Here is a 13240-nt window from a genome sequence, read left to right on the forward strand (position 1 = left end):
GAAGGTACCTTCGTAGTACGTACTACGTACGGTTAAAAAATAAAACAAAAACTAAATATTATTATATACATATCATCTTGTGAAATACGTTCCTCCTTGATGGACTATTTTGATTTATCTAAATAACGAACCCGGCATATATTATACAGCCTGCACATGAATATTACCAATTTAAAAAAGTTACTTTCGAATGATAACTACTTAAATATAAAATTCAAATTTTATTTTCTAATGAACTTCATAATATCTCCACTTACATTCATATTTATAATATAAGCAACAAAGAAAGTAAAGAGTAACCCCCTTATACATAAACTTTACTTATCTAAGGACAGAGCATTACTGTGATAACAAGTCTATTTCTCAACTTTGTTTATCTGACAACCAACTAGAATTATATCTCAATATTAGCCAATCACAACGGCCTTATGTCTACGCGCTGCGAAGGCTGCTATGCCGTCAGCACCGAGAAACAGACTTGTTATCACAGCCATGCTCCCTCCTTCGATAAATAACGTCTATGAATAAGCGGGTAAGACTTTATATGTATATAATCTGCTATATCCAGACTGGTTTTGTCGCCGATTTAAATAAATGAACCAAATTGCTTTTTTACAATAGGGGACCGGCCTATGCTTGATTTTGTACATTATTCTATATGTAATGGTTAATAATACGAAAAAGAAGCACTCCTGCGAAAACTGCATAACAATTGGTTAAAAAATGAGCGAGTAATTCATATTTAAAATATTGTAACGTGCAGAAGTGGGCGCGATGTGGGGATATCGCTTCATCTCTTTTTTTCGCACGCGTCATAATTCCCGATGACGTCACATGTGGATATTTCGTCTCTTTTCTGTTTCTTGTTAAATTACCCCTTCCACCGAAATTCAAAGACTTATAACTTGTTGATTTTTTACCGGATTTTAATAATTCCTTCTGTGTTATAATTTATATTATGTAAATATTTGATAATAGTAAAGAACAAAAATGAGTCCGGTACCCTATTTAACGCGGAAGTGTACAAATCGGAAAAAAGCTTTTTTGTCATGCTTACAACTGACTTAAATTAAATAGTTCATTCTCGGGATTGGACAATATTTGTATTGTATATTAAAATCGGCCGTGGTAGATCTAATCTGGTTTAACATCATATATGTATATTTAAAATAATATATAATATGAATATTACGATTAAACGTAATTACATAACGGTCTGGTAACATTGACTGTATGACCAAATATTAGTGCTGCCAAATCTAAAATAGTATATTCCTTACATAACACAATTATAATTGTATACAAATTAGCAAGACCACCAATGAGTACCAAAATAAATAAATAGATAGAATCACATAGAAAATCCGAATCTAATGCAAATAGAACGTCATACGGCATTCAGACTATAAACGCCATTATAAAATCGGCATCAACTCGAATGGACACGGAAGTAACATTCGTCAACAGCGAATAGAATCACTATCTACTGATTACACTAGTTTACAAAATTTTACTGTTTTTATACCCCGAAATAAATGTATATAAATATGTTGATCTACCTTTCTTAAACCTAAAAGTGTTAGCAAAAATATTTTATCACGTCACAATTTCTTCCTACAGTAAAATGTATTTTTTTACCTATCTAACATGGTGACGAAAGATTATTATTTCTTCGTTTGCTGCCTTGTTTCGGATTGATTTAACATGTCGAATAGAAAGTGTTATCAAAGTTCAAATCTTTTTTTTATGTTTGTGGGCAGTTTATATTTTGAAAAAACAGAAGACCCGTTGTATTTTCGTTAAAAAGTGAATATCTTCATTATTTTGGATTTCCTGTTGCAAGTCAAAAGAAAAAGTGGGCGGCTCATGTGTTTTGCGAAGGCTGAAGAATAATCTTACTCCAGAGGTCATCAGGAGAAAACTTCACCCTCTATTTGGTTCACCAATGCTATGAAAATAACCTAGTAATCATGGGAATAATTGTTTCTTTTGTGTCACGCACACATTGGCATATAATAAAAAAAGTGAAGTATTATACGAGTATATATGGTGAAGTTCCATTTGATATCAAGCCCATTTTACATTCGAAAGCCTTTTATTTGCTACTGAAAAATCTGATTGAAAGTAATTCAAAATAGTTGTGAAAGATTTTTTTGGGAAATAATAAAAGTGAACATTAATTACAAACAAATTGTTGCCGATTTATTTTAAAATATTCAACAGATAGGAGTAAACATGTCATTAAAGATTCATTTTCTGCACTCGCATCTGAGGTTTTTTCCTGAAAACTTAGAAAGTATGAGTGACGAACAAGGGGACCGTTTCCACCAAGATTTAAGGCTTTTGAAGAAAGACATCAAGGATTTTGGGATGAAAACATGTTGGGGGATTACTATTAGTCCATTATAAGAGAAACTGACTAACTATAAAGAGAAGGCAAAAATTTATCATTTTTAATTTTTGTTTGTGTTAATTAATACCAAAGTTAAGTATTCCCGTTAAGTAAATAAATATTTACCAGACGTGACAGAATTTTTTTATTATTTTTCCTGGATAAGTCTACCTATGAAAACCGTGTAAACTAGTGTTATTTGATAATAGGTTAAGAATGAAAGGACGAATAGAAGGAGAAACTAGATATATTATCAATAAAAATTAAAAAATTATGCCACTAACATACATCCATCCAGAAGTTCTTGCGCAATATATTGCTAGTTCACTTTAGCCTAGGGCTGCCATCCGTCCGGAATTCCCCTGATTTGTCCTAGTTTTCAGGGCGTCCGGGGACCGTCCGGCAGGGGTTTTTGTAGATTAGGGGAAATCCACTTTTATTTTATAGATAAGCGATAAATTTAAATAAATCTCAGTTAAAATTCATTCATAATAACTGCATTTAGGAAGGCACGGCAAAATAGTCGACGATCGGAAAGCCCCCACCTGTGCCCCCGCGCGTTGGCAAAAAATATTTTTCCAGGTGTCCGGGGAAAAACACATATTTCGCCCAAACGGATACGAACGGGATTATTGCCGTGTTTATCCGGCGTCAGCAATGCAGATGATGGCAGCCTTACTTTAGCTTAGTGATAGTCCGTACGACCATCGTACAGTGCATGGCGTATCTTACTCATCGTGTGCTTATTTATTTTGACATATTGATTTTTAACCAAATTAGGTACAAGTGTTGTGTACCTATGTTTCCTTAATAATTTTAAGAAATAATCTTTTTATATATTTAATAATCATATGGCATTTTTTACATCAGATATAATGCAGTGAATTAATAATTCTTATAAAAGCCGCAATAATGAAGGTCTTGATTGGATTTTCTTTAGCCTTCTTCACAGGTAAATTGTAACTTAAATAAAAACAAAGACTACAATTTTTGTTAGTTTAGATGTACGCTTTTGTATTCTGTGTTATAAAACGTACACGGTATATATAATTTCATCCTAGAAATATGTGTCTGAAGTTACAAATATAAACATAATTTAATTAGACCATTAGTAAGTAAATGTCTTGTGCCTGATTTAAGCACGAGTTAAAGTTATTCATAGTATAAAAAACCTACAGACTAACCAAATGATAAGTCTGTTTATGAATATCATAGTTCAATAATTGTACACATTTATATTTCGTCAGGTTATGGTAATTATATATATTTAATTATAATAAAATGCTATCTGATAAATAAAATCTGGCCTGTTGGAATTTTATGTAACAATAATTATTTAGGTAGCTTTGTTTATACTTTATATACTAGAGATTTTTGTTTACAGCATTTCCAGCAATATCATCTTCTAGAGTTTTGGAGTTAAGTGATAAGTTTATTGACATCAGTGAAGATGGCATGTGGTTTGTAAAATTTTATGCGCCTTGGTGCGCACATTGTAAACGACTAGAGCCTGTGTGGGCCCATGTTGCCCAGTCTTTGTACAATACACCAATAAAAGTTGCCAAAGTTGACTGTACTAGATTTCCAGCCGTTGCTACTTATTTTAATATAAGAGCATATCCCACTATAATATTGTAAGTATAATTGATATTATATATGGTTACAAAAAATTATATGTGCCACTTATTACATATATATATAGATAACTCTTTATCATACACCAGGGGCGAAGGGTCCAATGTTACGAAATGTAACCTGAGGCAAAAGAAATCCATATTGCAGCAATTTTAACAGAAACCAAAAACTAAGACAAACATAAATAAATCTAAAATAGAAGCCGGTAGGAAAGTTGTTGCATGAACGCTTTGCCACTGTTATACACCTCTTATGATAAATAAAAATTCACACAAACATACCTAATAATACATGTATATGCAGTGAGAGTCATTTGATGATACTTCATATTGTAATATTTTGTATTATGGTAAGTTGGGGACAGATGGACATACTGAAGAAATGGGTGATATGCATCATGTGTGTTATCTGTTACGGGAAAGCATGCTAGTAGAAGTATAAAAGACTGTGATATATTTGAGTCCACTCAATGTGGGGGCACAACTTGTTATGTATATCTGTTTATGGTCACCACCACTATGGTCATAGACCTGCACCCCAGGGTTTATGTAGGTGAGATATATGTTGTAAATTGTGTGAACCTGGGCTCTATATTATATTTGGTTATCATTTTCTATAAATTTTACTAACACCACATTCTGTATCGGATTGGATCCCAGTGACGTTGACTTCAGACAGGTGATTGGTATAAAATCTCAACTTATTAGTTAAATTCCTTCTACAATATGTATAAAACCTATAGAGGCAATTAATTGGTGACAATCATGTATAAAATATGCTTATTTATTTCAGTATTAAAGGGACCTTTCAACATGAATATAAAGGAGAAAGAGCAAAAGAAGACATGGTGCACTATGCCATGAGAATGTCCCAGCCTGCAATCCAAAGAGTTTCTCATGCAGATAGCTTAGGTTACTTGAAGGAGGCTCATTCTGTTTTCTTTGGCTTTGTAGGCAAACAACATGGACCATTATGGGTAATTAATGTTACCAAATTATTATTGCTAATTCGGTCCTGTTTTATTTCATTAACAGCACAAGATACAACTGGCATAATTTTATGTTAGTCCAGAGAGAATAAATTGTACGTTGTCAATTTAGTTGACTTACTCAGGACATTTCATTGTACACACGCACACGCACAGGCACACGCACAGGCACACGCACAGGCACACGCACAGGCACACGCACACGCACACGCACACGCACACACACAGGCGCGCACACACACACACACACACACACACACACACACACACACACACACACACACACACACACACACACACACACACACACACACACACACACGCATTTCGATGAATTGGCTATCTAACACTAAAAGATTCTTTAAATTCGAACCAGTGTGAAGTTCCTTAGATTAGCACGTTCAATCAATCAAACAAACTCTTCAGCTTTATATAATAGTGTAGATACATAGCTAAGTGAAAGAAAAAAAAATGTACAAAAACCTGCATTGGTACAATTTATGGGAGGAAATAAAGGTTCCAGATTGCAACCAATTCCTATGTTACATCCTTTTTTTTAACAGAGCGGTCACCTAACAAAACAAATGCTTAGGTAAGGTACAAACAAATTACCGCATTCAATTTTCAGGAATTTTATTTATCTCAATGAAAAGTAGTGATAAAAATTTGGCCTAATATACGGCGTAAACGTCCCAAATATGCAAACGAATAATCCGGTTTCTGTTTTTAACATTTAATATTTAAATAATGAAAAATATATTTTAGGATATGTTTGCAATCCATGCTGAAAAATATCAGCCACACACATGGTTTTATGTGATGTCACATGACATAATTAAGAATGATTTAAAAGTGCCTAATGATACTGCCATATTCGTTTACAAAGAAGACGATGCTTATTTTTTTGAAGGTAACTGTATTCTTTTTTTAAACTTATATTATGTGACTGGTGTTATTCATCGATATATTTGAATCCAATTATATAAAATTATTTATTTTGAACATCTATTTATAACTAAACCAAATTTATTTAAAGCGAATCAAGGACTTCTTGAAGATAGAGAAATGCTAAATGTAACATTAGATAAGTGGATTAATGCGGAAAGATTTGGATTTTTCCCAAAAATTACTAGAGCCAATATAAATGCCTTAATGGACACAGAAAAATATCTAGTCATTACTGTATTGTCTGAAAACAAACTAAATGAAGTAACACAGACTGAGAGAGATTTCAGAGACATGGTTGAGGGAATTATCAGGTAAGAAATCATTTACCAGTTTTCTATTGCTGCACTTATAAATATTTAAACAAGCAATATTTTAAATATAGTCACTAATGTAATCAATATGTACTTTTATGAAATACTAATTATGCTTTTATTTTTTATCTTACTAATGCACAAACAAAAATAATTTTAGGAAAAGAAAACACGAACTACACAGTAGCTTTCAGTTTGGTTGGATGGGCAGCCCCGATTTGGCTAATTCAATAGCAATGTCGGAATTAACTGTTCCGCATTTGATAGTTCTCAATTCTACCACAAGTCACCATCACCTCCCTGACGACGATCCAGTACTTATGACTCCAGAGGCTGTCTCATTGTTCCTTGACCAAATATATAAACAGCAAGCACCGGTATGTAATAACAATTATATAAATTATTGTAGTAATATGTAGTTCACACAAAAGAGCAACACTGCTTTCATTTATGATTGGACGGATGATCAGTGCGTCGGGCAATGGAGGTGCATGACAGTGTATTTACGTGAAGTTCAAATTTCTTGATAAGTCGTTAAACACCAACACCCAACGTCATTGAATTTCAATTGAGTAATACGTTGACTTCGGCCCACACAGCTGTCGAGTTGTGATGCGCGTAATCCAGCCAGAGTATCGATGAGCATGTTACTATAAGCGCTACGGCAGTGCAGCAAAACAACCAGCTGTATATTTTGTAGACGATGCAGCACATTTGTGCTACCCGCAAGTTCGTAACGTTCATTTTGAAACACTAAGCGTATCCTACCGAACTAGTTTTAGGTACACTACATTATTACTTTTAAAATGGAAGGATTGACACAATTCACGTAGTTGTTCCACTTGTATAAGCCTTCTCCAAATGTTATAAAAACCACATCATTACATATTATTTCACAGGCGTATGGAGGTAATAATTGGCCCGTACAAATATATAGAGCATTTTTTGAAATGAGGAGCACAGTGACAAATATGTGGCGAGGAAATCCAGTGCTAACATCGGTTGTATTCGGCCTGCCTCTTGGATTTTTATCTCTAATATGTTATTCTGTATGTTGCGCTGACATACTCGATGCGGATGAAGATGAAATCCCAGGTATAATTTGTAATCAACTTGCTATTAAAGCTAAATAATTACTTAAAACTAAACATCTCAGGAAACAAAATGTTAAGGTTTCTTAATGTCCCTACAAAATTCGACCACTTGTAAAAAATCATTGGTAACCTATGTTTAAGGTAAAAAAAGTTCTACGCCGTAACACCATACTCCAACAAATAAAAAGAAAAAAATGTTCCGTACTCCCACATACACATACTTACAGCTATTATTTATCATTTACGCGTAGTGTATGCATTAGTTCTAACTAGGACAATTTCGTGTCTTCAGATTGCGTGTTTCAATGACATTTATTTATTTAAAATCGAATAAAAGCGTACAGTTGGTACACCAAAACGCTTATATGATAATTAACATATATATGTCATATATAATAATAATATAAGGAACTGTCACTATTTATCATTATTTTTTTAATAAAATACCTTTCTTTACATGTTGTTATAGAAATTTCATGCAAGGCATTTTGTTTTCAGAATCGCACGAGAAAAAAGATTAGAAACCTGTACGCCCGACCGCAGTCGTTGACACAGAACAGCTTCCTTTTAGTGCCAGAATTTCATTAACGTGTGATGCTAGTGATATCTCCCGTCATTTATTTCATATATAAACTAATGCAGTGGCGTAGGTTGGTAACAAAGGGCACAGGTGCAAAAAATGTGCCCTTATGGCCCAGGCTGCCAAACTTTTTGCTTGGTAAGATGCTAAGTTAACTATAACAGGGTAGTGACCGAAAAAAAAGTACTGGTTGAGACCGAGGGCCCTCAGAAAAGTGTACCTTAGCCCTACGGTAGGTACACATCTGAAACAGTGGTCTCTTCTCCTATCGTCCCCAAGCGGTATCTCTAGAAAGAGTGTATTTCCGTAGCGTAATTATCGCGTTTTGAGCGAGTACATGACTTATGAAAATACCATGTCATTGCAGTATGGGTATAAACAAAAAAGTGTAAATACGCTTTTTATACTTTCATTTCCTTATATATATATTTCATAGAATGCTTACTCGATAAATTTCGGCTAAAATATTTTTTTTTTCAAAATTTGCCACGTAACCAAAGCGTACACGCGTTAACGTCACGATCCTTCGACCGTCTTTCGACTGCATTTTGCATTCCCAGTTCATATTGTGTCTCTGAGCCAATTATTTTCCCAATTTCCATATTATACATTTCTGTTGAAATTATAATTGCAACATCAAATTAAATTCACTCGCTTTAAAGTAACTATTATTTCGCCTGCCTTTATATTACTCTCGTGTTAGGTGGGCGCAACATACTGAAAGAATTTAGCTTCATTGATTGGCCGCCTGCTTGACGTCAACCCCTCTAGAAGAAACACTCCAGACTCTTGGATAAATTGTTAACAATAATCTTTACACACTACTTATTAGCCGACGTAGGAATTAAATCCAGGACCATCGAGTCCTCAGATAACATATTTACTACTCGGCCACTGGATCAAGGAAGCTACAAAACATTAATGCGGTGTGAGTAAATTCATCGAAATTGAAATTAAAACAAATACTTATCTAATACTAAAAAACATATAGATATTATAAATCTTTACCCCACCACCACCACTGCAGTATTATTTTAACTTATTAATTTATTTGTTTGAAAAAATAATTTAATATTGGCACAAAATTATGCGGTAAACAACAAGGAATTACATTTGAGATAATCTTTCTTGCTTGAATACAATGATGCTGTTTTAAACAAAATGTTCAACATTCCTGAGTAGGTTTATGCCGCTCCAGGTTAAACAAAGATTCTTCTTAGCGGCATCACGGTTAAGACAGACGATAATTCAGGGCTAAAAACCTTCATTACTGGAATTATTCTTTTCAACTACGCGATTTCGTGAGAGATGAAAGTAAATAGTGTAAATGACAATTTTTCTTATTACTCCTATAAAACTTTATAATAGGCTATAATTCGAATGGAAGATGAGCTTTAATGGCCGATAGGTAAATAAAAGTTTTTTTTACTCTTACCTATACGGCTATTGAAGCTGTCGTTCGATTAGAACTCCCGTAACTACAAAAAGAGTATACTTATACAGATTTTTCATGTTACAAATTCACAAATAAGAAAACGTCTCGAAAAACTGGCTGCATTGGACGGGATATCCTTCAATGCGCTCATTTCCGTTCATTGCAATATTCATGAATATCTTCCTCTATTTTCAACGAATATTGATTCTGTTTTTACCAAATTGAATGTTTTTAGTTTGACTATACTCGTATACTTATATATAACCGGATAATTCTTTGTAAGTACTTTATAAGGAATTATTCATCGTTTGCCGATAGATGTTTCCGCTACCAAAGGATTACGCATAACGACCATTAATTTTAGTGATGCCGCTGAGAAAGACGTCATAATTTATGAAAACTTAAAAAATATTTTGTGACGTAATTGCCAACTTGTTTCCACAAAGTAATGTTTTTTTTTTTCACGAATCTCATATATAAAAAAGTATGTGAACAAATTGTAATAAATATAAAGATTCTTTTTTAAATAAAAGTATCAATTATGTACATATTTATTGTATTATTTATTTTTTACCTTCCATTTACAACTTGGATATCTCATCTATATATACAACATATTCAATATATTTCTTATGCGTTTTGAGCTGATTGAACCAATTCTTGTAGTAAAGATCAAACTCTATATTTTTATTTTGCTTTGCACACGAAGTAGCGTCATTTTTATAACTATCACTATGTGATTTATTTAACGACCTTCTAGAAAATGTGTCATTTTTAGCTCTGCTATTTGATATCTCATTTCTATTATATTGTGATTTCGACTTTGATGTGAAAGTTAGTTTATCAACTATTGGATCTGAATTTTTGGTATGTGCTACTTCTTCTTTTTTATTAATAACATTTATACCACATTTATTGAAGGAGTTTTTATTGGATTTTTTTTTCTGGTTTTTACCAAATGATGTAGGAAGTCCAGCCTCTACTAATAAAGCATTTGTATAATCTTGTGAATGATCATAGATATTCTTTTCATGTGCAGAAGAAATTTCTGCATTATATGACGAAGTATTTGTTTTAGGTTTCGCTACTTTAGATACATATTCACAATGATAATTTTCATCCATATCTTTGGGTTGGCACGGGATACCATTGAGATTCAGAGTTACCTCCTCTTTACTTATCTCACTTGGTACACTTGGCACTGGTTCTATTGCGTTATTCTTAGAGTTAGCAACATTAGTTGATTCATTATATTTAGTAAAATTGTCTTCATTTGGCAAACATGATATATAATCTTTGATAGAGAATTGTGTTATGTTTACATGTGAATATTTAATATTTCCTTTAGTAAAACCACCTGGTTGTTCAAAAGAGGTAATTAAATCAGTAAAGCTCTCTATTTTGTCATGTGGTGAACATGTTAATTCAAAAGATTTCTGTAATTCGTCAAAGGTTTGTAAAGAATCCATACTTTTTTCCGTTTTTCTTGTCAATATATTCCAAAGGCCTTCATCTGTTGCGTTTGGTGCGACATCCTTTTCTGAATTGATAAAATAGGATTTATCCATATCCATGGTATCCAAACTATCTTGTATACCTTTGCTGAACTCATTATTAGTCCATAAATCTCGCAAATTTAATGATAAATTAACAGAGTAAAAAAGTTCTTTAAATGTTGTTACTTCTTTCCCTTCACAGAGTATAGTTATTGCTGTCCCAAAGGACCCGTATCGACCAGCTCTACCTATTCTGTGTAAATATGTTTGCCAGTCGTAAGGTGGTTCGAAATTAATAACAAGATCGATGTTAGATGCATCTATTCCTCTGGCTGCTAAATCAGTTGATACTAAGATTCTACACTTATATTCCTGCAAAGTTTTTAATGCATCTAATCGGTTGCTTTGCTCTTGTCGCCCATATAATATTTCTACTGGCCATTTTTCTCTAGTTAAAAATTTATGTAACTCGGTTATTCTAGCTTGATAGTTGCAAAATATTAAGCATTGCTTGAATTGATTTGTTGTCAATATTTTAAGAAGTTCCTGTAACCTGTTTTGTGTCTGTTTCACAATGTTATTATTGTATTTAACTAATGTTACTTTCTGTGTGATTCCTAAGAGAACTGTGCTAGAATCTGGGCATATATGTTGAGCATTGTGCACAAATTTGCTAATAAATGCTTTACACTTTTCAGGATATGTTGCGCTGCTCATTATAACTTGTTTCTCTTTTGGCAAAATGGAAAAGATTGAACTAATGTCTGCCAAAAAACTTTTTTCTACCAATTTATCACATTCATCTAAAACAAGAAGTCTTACAGCAGAAACATTTAAGTGTTTGTCTATTATTAAGTGTTTTAGCCGACCTGGACTTCCCACTACAATATGCACTAATTTCGATTTTAACTTGTGGACATCTTCTTGCAGGGGCAAACCTCCCATGACTACTTCTACACCAAGACCTAAAATAAAAATACATCACGCAATTACATCAAAACTTATGTTATGAAAAGTATGTTAAACACAAATTAAATTAATGATTACTACCTGAATAGTCAACTCCTATTTCTCTTATGACATTACATATTTGTGCTGCAATTTCCCGAGTTGGGGCCAACATAATCACTTGAACCCCTTTCTGCAGATCAAGTTTCTCCAATGCTATCACAGTAAATACAGCAGTTTTGCCCGTTCCAGATTTGGCTTCAAGAAGTAAATCTACAAAAAATAAACACAGGTTATGGTATATTGTCATGTATTTTGAGGTTCACAATGTTTTACAAAAGTTGCTTTCTTTATCTGAGTGACGATAGGGGCGAGCCACTTGCCTTCATAAAAAGCCCCACAACTAACCCATTTGCAGCTGCACTATCCAGAACCTTAAATCACAGTAACACTACCCATATACCAGTATTTAAAATCACACCATGGTGCTGAACTCACTTGTCAACCAGATTAGACATACTATCAAAAATACCTCTTACTTATTCTGACTACAAGTTTTTTTGGTACTGGAACACAATATCAGCAGCTGCAAATATAACATTGAAGAAAACTAAGGGTCTATCTCCTGAAAAATTTTAATATACGGATATCCATACCATACATTTGTACATTATAATCGATAACTGGGTATTTAAATGCACATTTACCTAATCAAATCTTGAACAGTAATGACCTTGAATATTTTTATAAACCTGTTGCAGCATTTTTTTTTATTATTTATTATATCTACATTTGAAAAATACAATGGCTATACGAACTTCAATTTATTTTAAAATAACTAAAACAATTTTAAACTTAAGATAAATGAGTATAAAGGTAACTAGCTAAGGATTATAGAGTATAGACATATAAAAAGTAAAAAAAAATATTCACACTTACCAAAACCACATTTACCCATTGGGATTCCATGCAATTGGATTGGTGAAGGTTTATAGAAACCAGCCTTTTTGAGTCCAGTCAAGGTATTATTCGCTAATAAAATTGATTCAAATGTTATATCTTCTTTAATTTTAATATCTTGGGTCCTTTGCCCTTCATTAATATTATGAGCTATAACCATTTTATTTTCTTGAAGCAGCTCCTATATAAATTATCCTATATTCGACTTTTCAAGGATGTTCACGAATAAATCACAGCTCAATTAAATTTACTTGCAAAGATAAATACAGACAAATGTAGACAAATAAACTAGATTTATTTGTCACTGCACATTTTTATTTTCTAGATTTGTCTCTGATTGTGGCTCCATCGTTGACAGATAAAATATTTTGACCTTCTATGTTTTATCTGCTATAAGCTCGGCTTAAATCAACGATAGCCAAAGCCGGAAATCCACATTTTTGAATCTATATT

General features: G+C 33.0%; 2 protein-coding genes across 2 annotated transcripts; one reads left to right on the forward strand and one right to left on the reverse strand.

Moving 5' to 3' along the window:
- Nucleotides 1-3117: 3117 nt before the first annotated feature.
- On the forward strand, nt 3118-9435 carry LOC115439986 (protein disulfide-isomerase TMX3). Its single transcript, XM_030164091.2, has 8 exons — nt 3118-3344; nt 3777-4026; nt 4820-5003; nt 5781-5925; nt 6052-6274; nt 6435-6651; nt 7174-7369; nt 7867-9435. The coding sequence occupies exons 1-8, from the start codon at nt 3305-3307 to the stop codon at nt 7887-7889; spliced, it is 1278 nt and encodes a 425-aa protein (XP_030019951.1). The 5' UTR covers nt 3118-3304; the 3' UTR covers nt 7890-9435.
- A 487-nt stretch (nt 9436-9922) lies between these two features.
- On the reverse strand, nt 9923-13122 carry LOC115439985 (probable ATP-dependent RNA helicase DDX20). Its single transcript, XM_030164090.2, has 3 exons — nt 12767-13122; nt 11930-12100; nt 9923-11844 (listed from the first exon to the last, which is right to left on the reverse strand). The coding sequence occupies exons 1-3, from the start codon at nt 12945-12947 to the stop codon at nt 9965-9967; spliced, it is 2232 nt and encodes a 743-aa protein (XP_030019950.1). The 5' UTR covers nt 12948-13122; the 3' UTR covers nt 9923-9964.
- Between the last annotated feature and the right edge of the window lie 118 nt (nt 13123-13240).

The sequence above is a fragment of the Manduca sexta genome, chromosome 15 (assembly GCF_014839805.1).
Source record: "Manduca sexta isolate Smith_Timp_Sample1 chromosome 15, JHU_Msex_v1.0, whole genome shotgun sequence".
Classification (NCBI taxonomy): Eukaryota; Metazoa; Arthropoda; class Insecta; order Lepidoptera; family Sphingidae; genus Manduca; species Manduca sexta.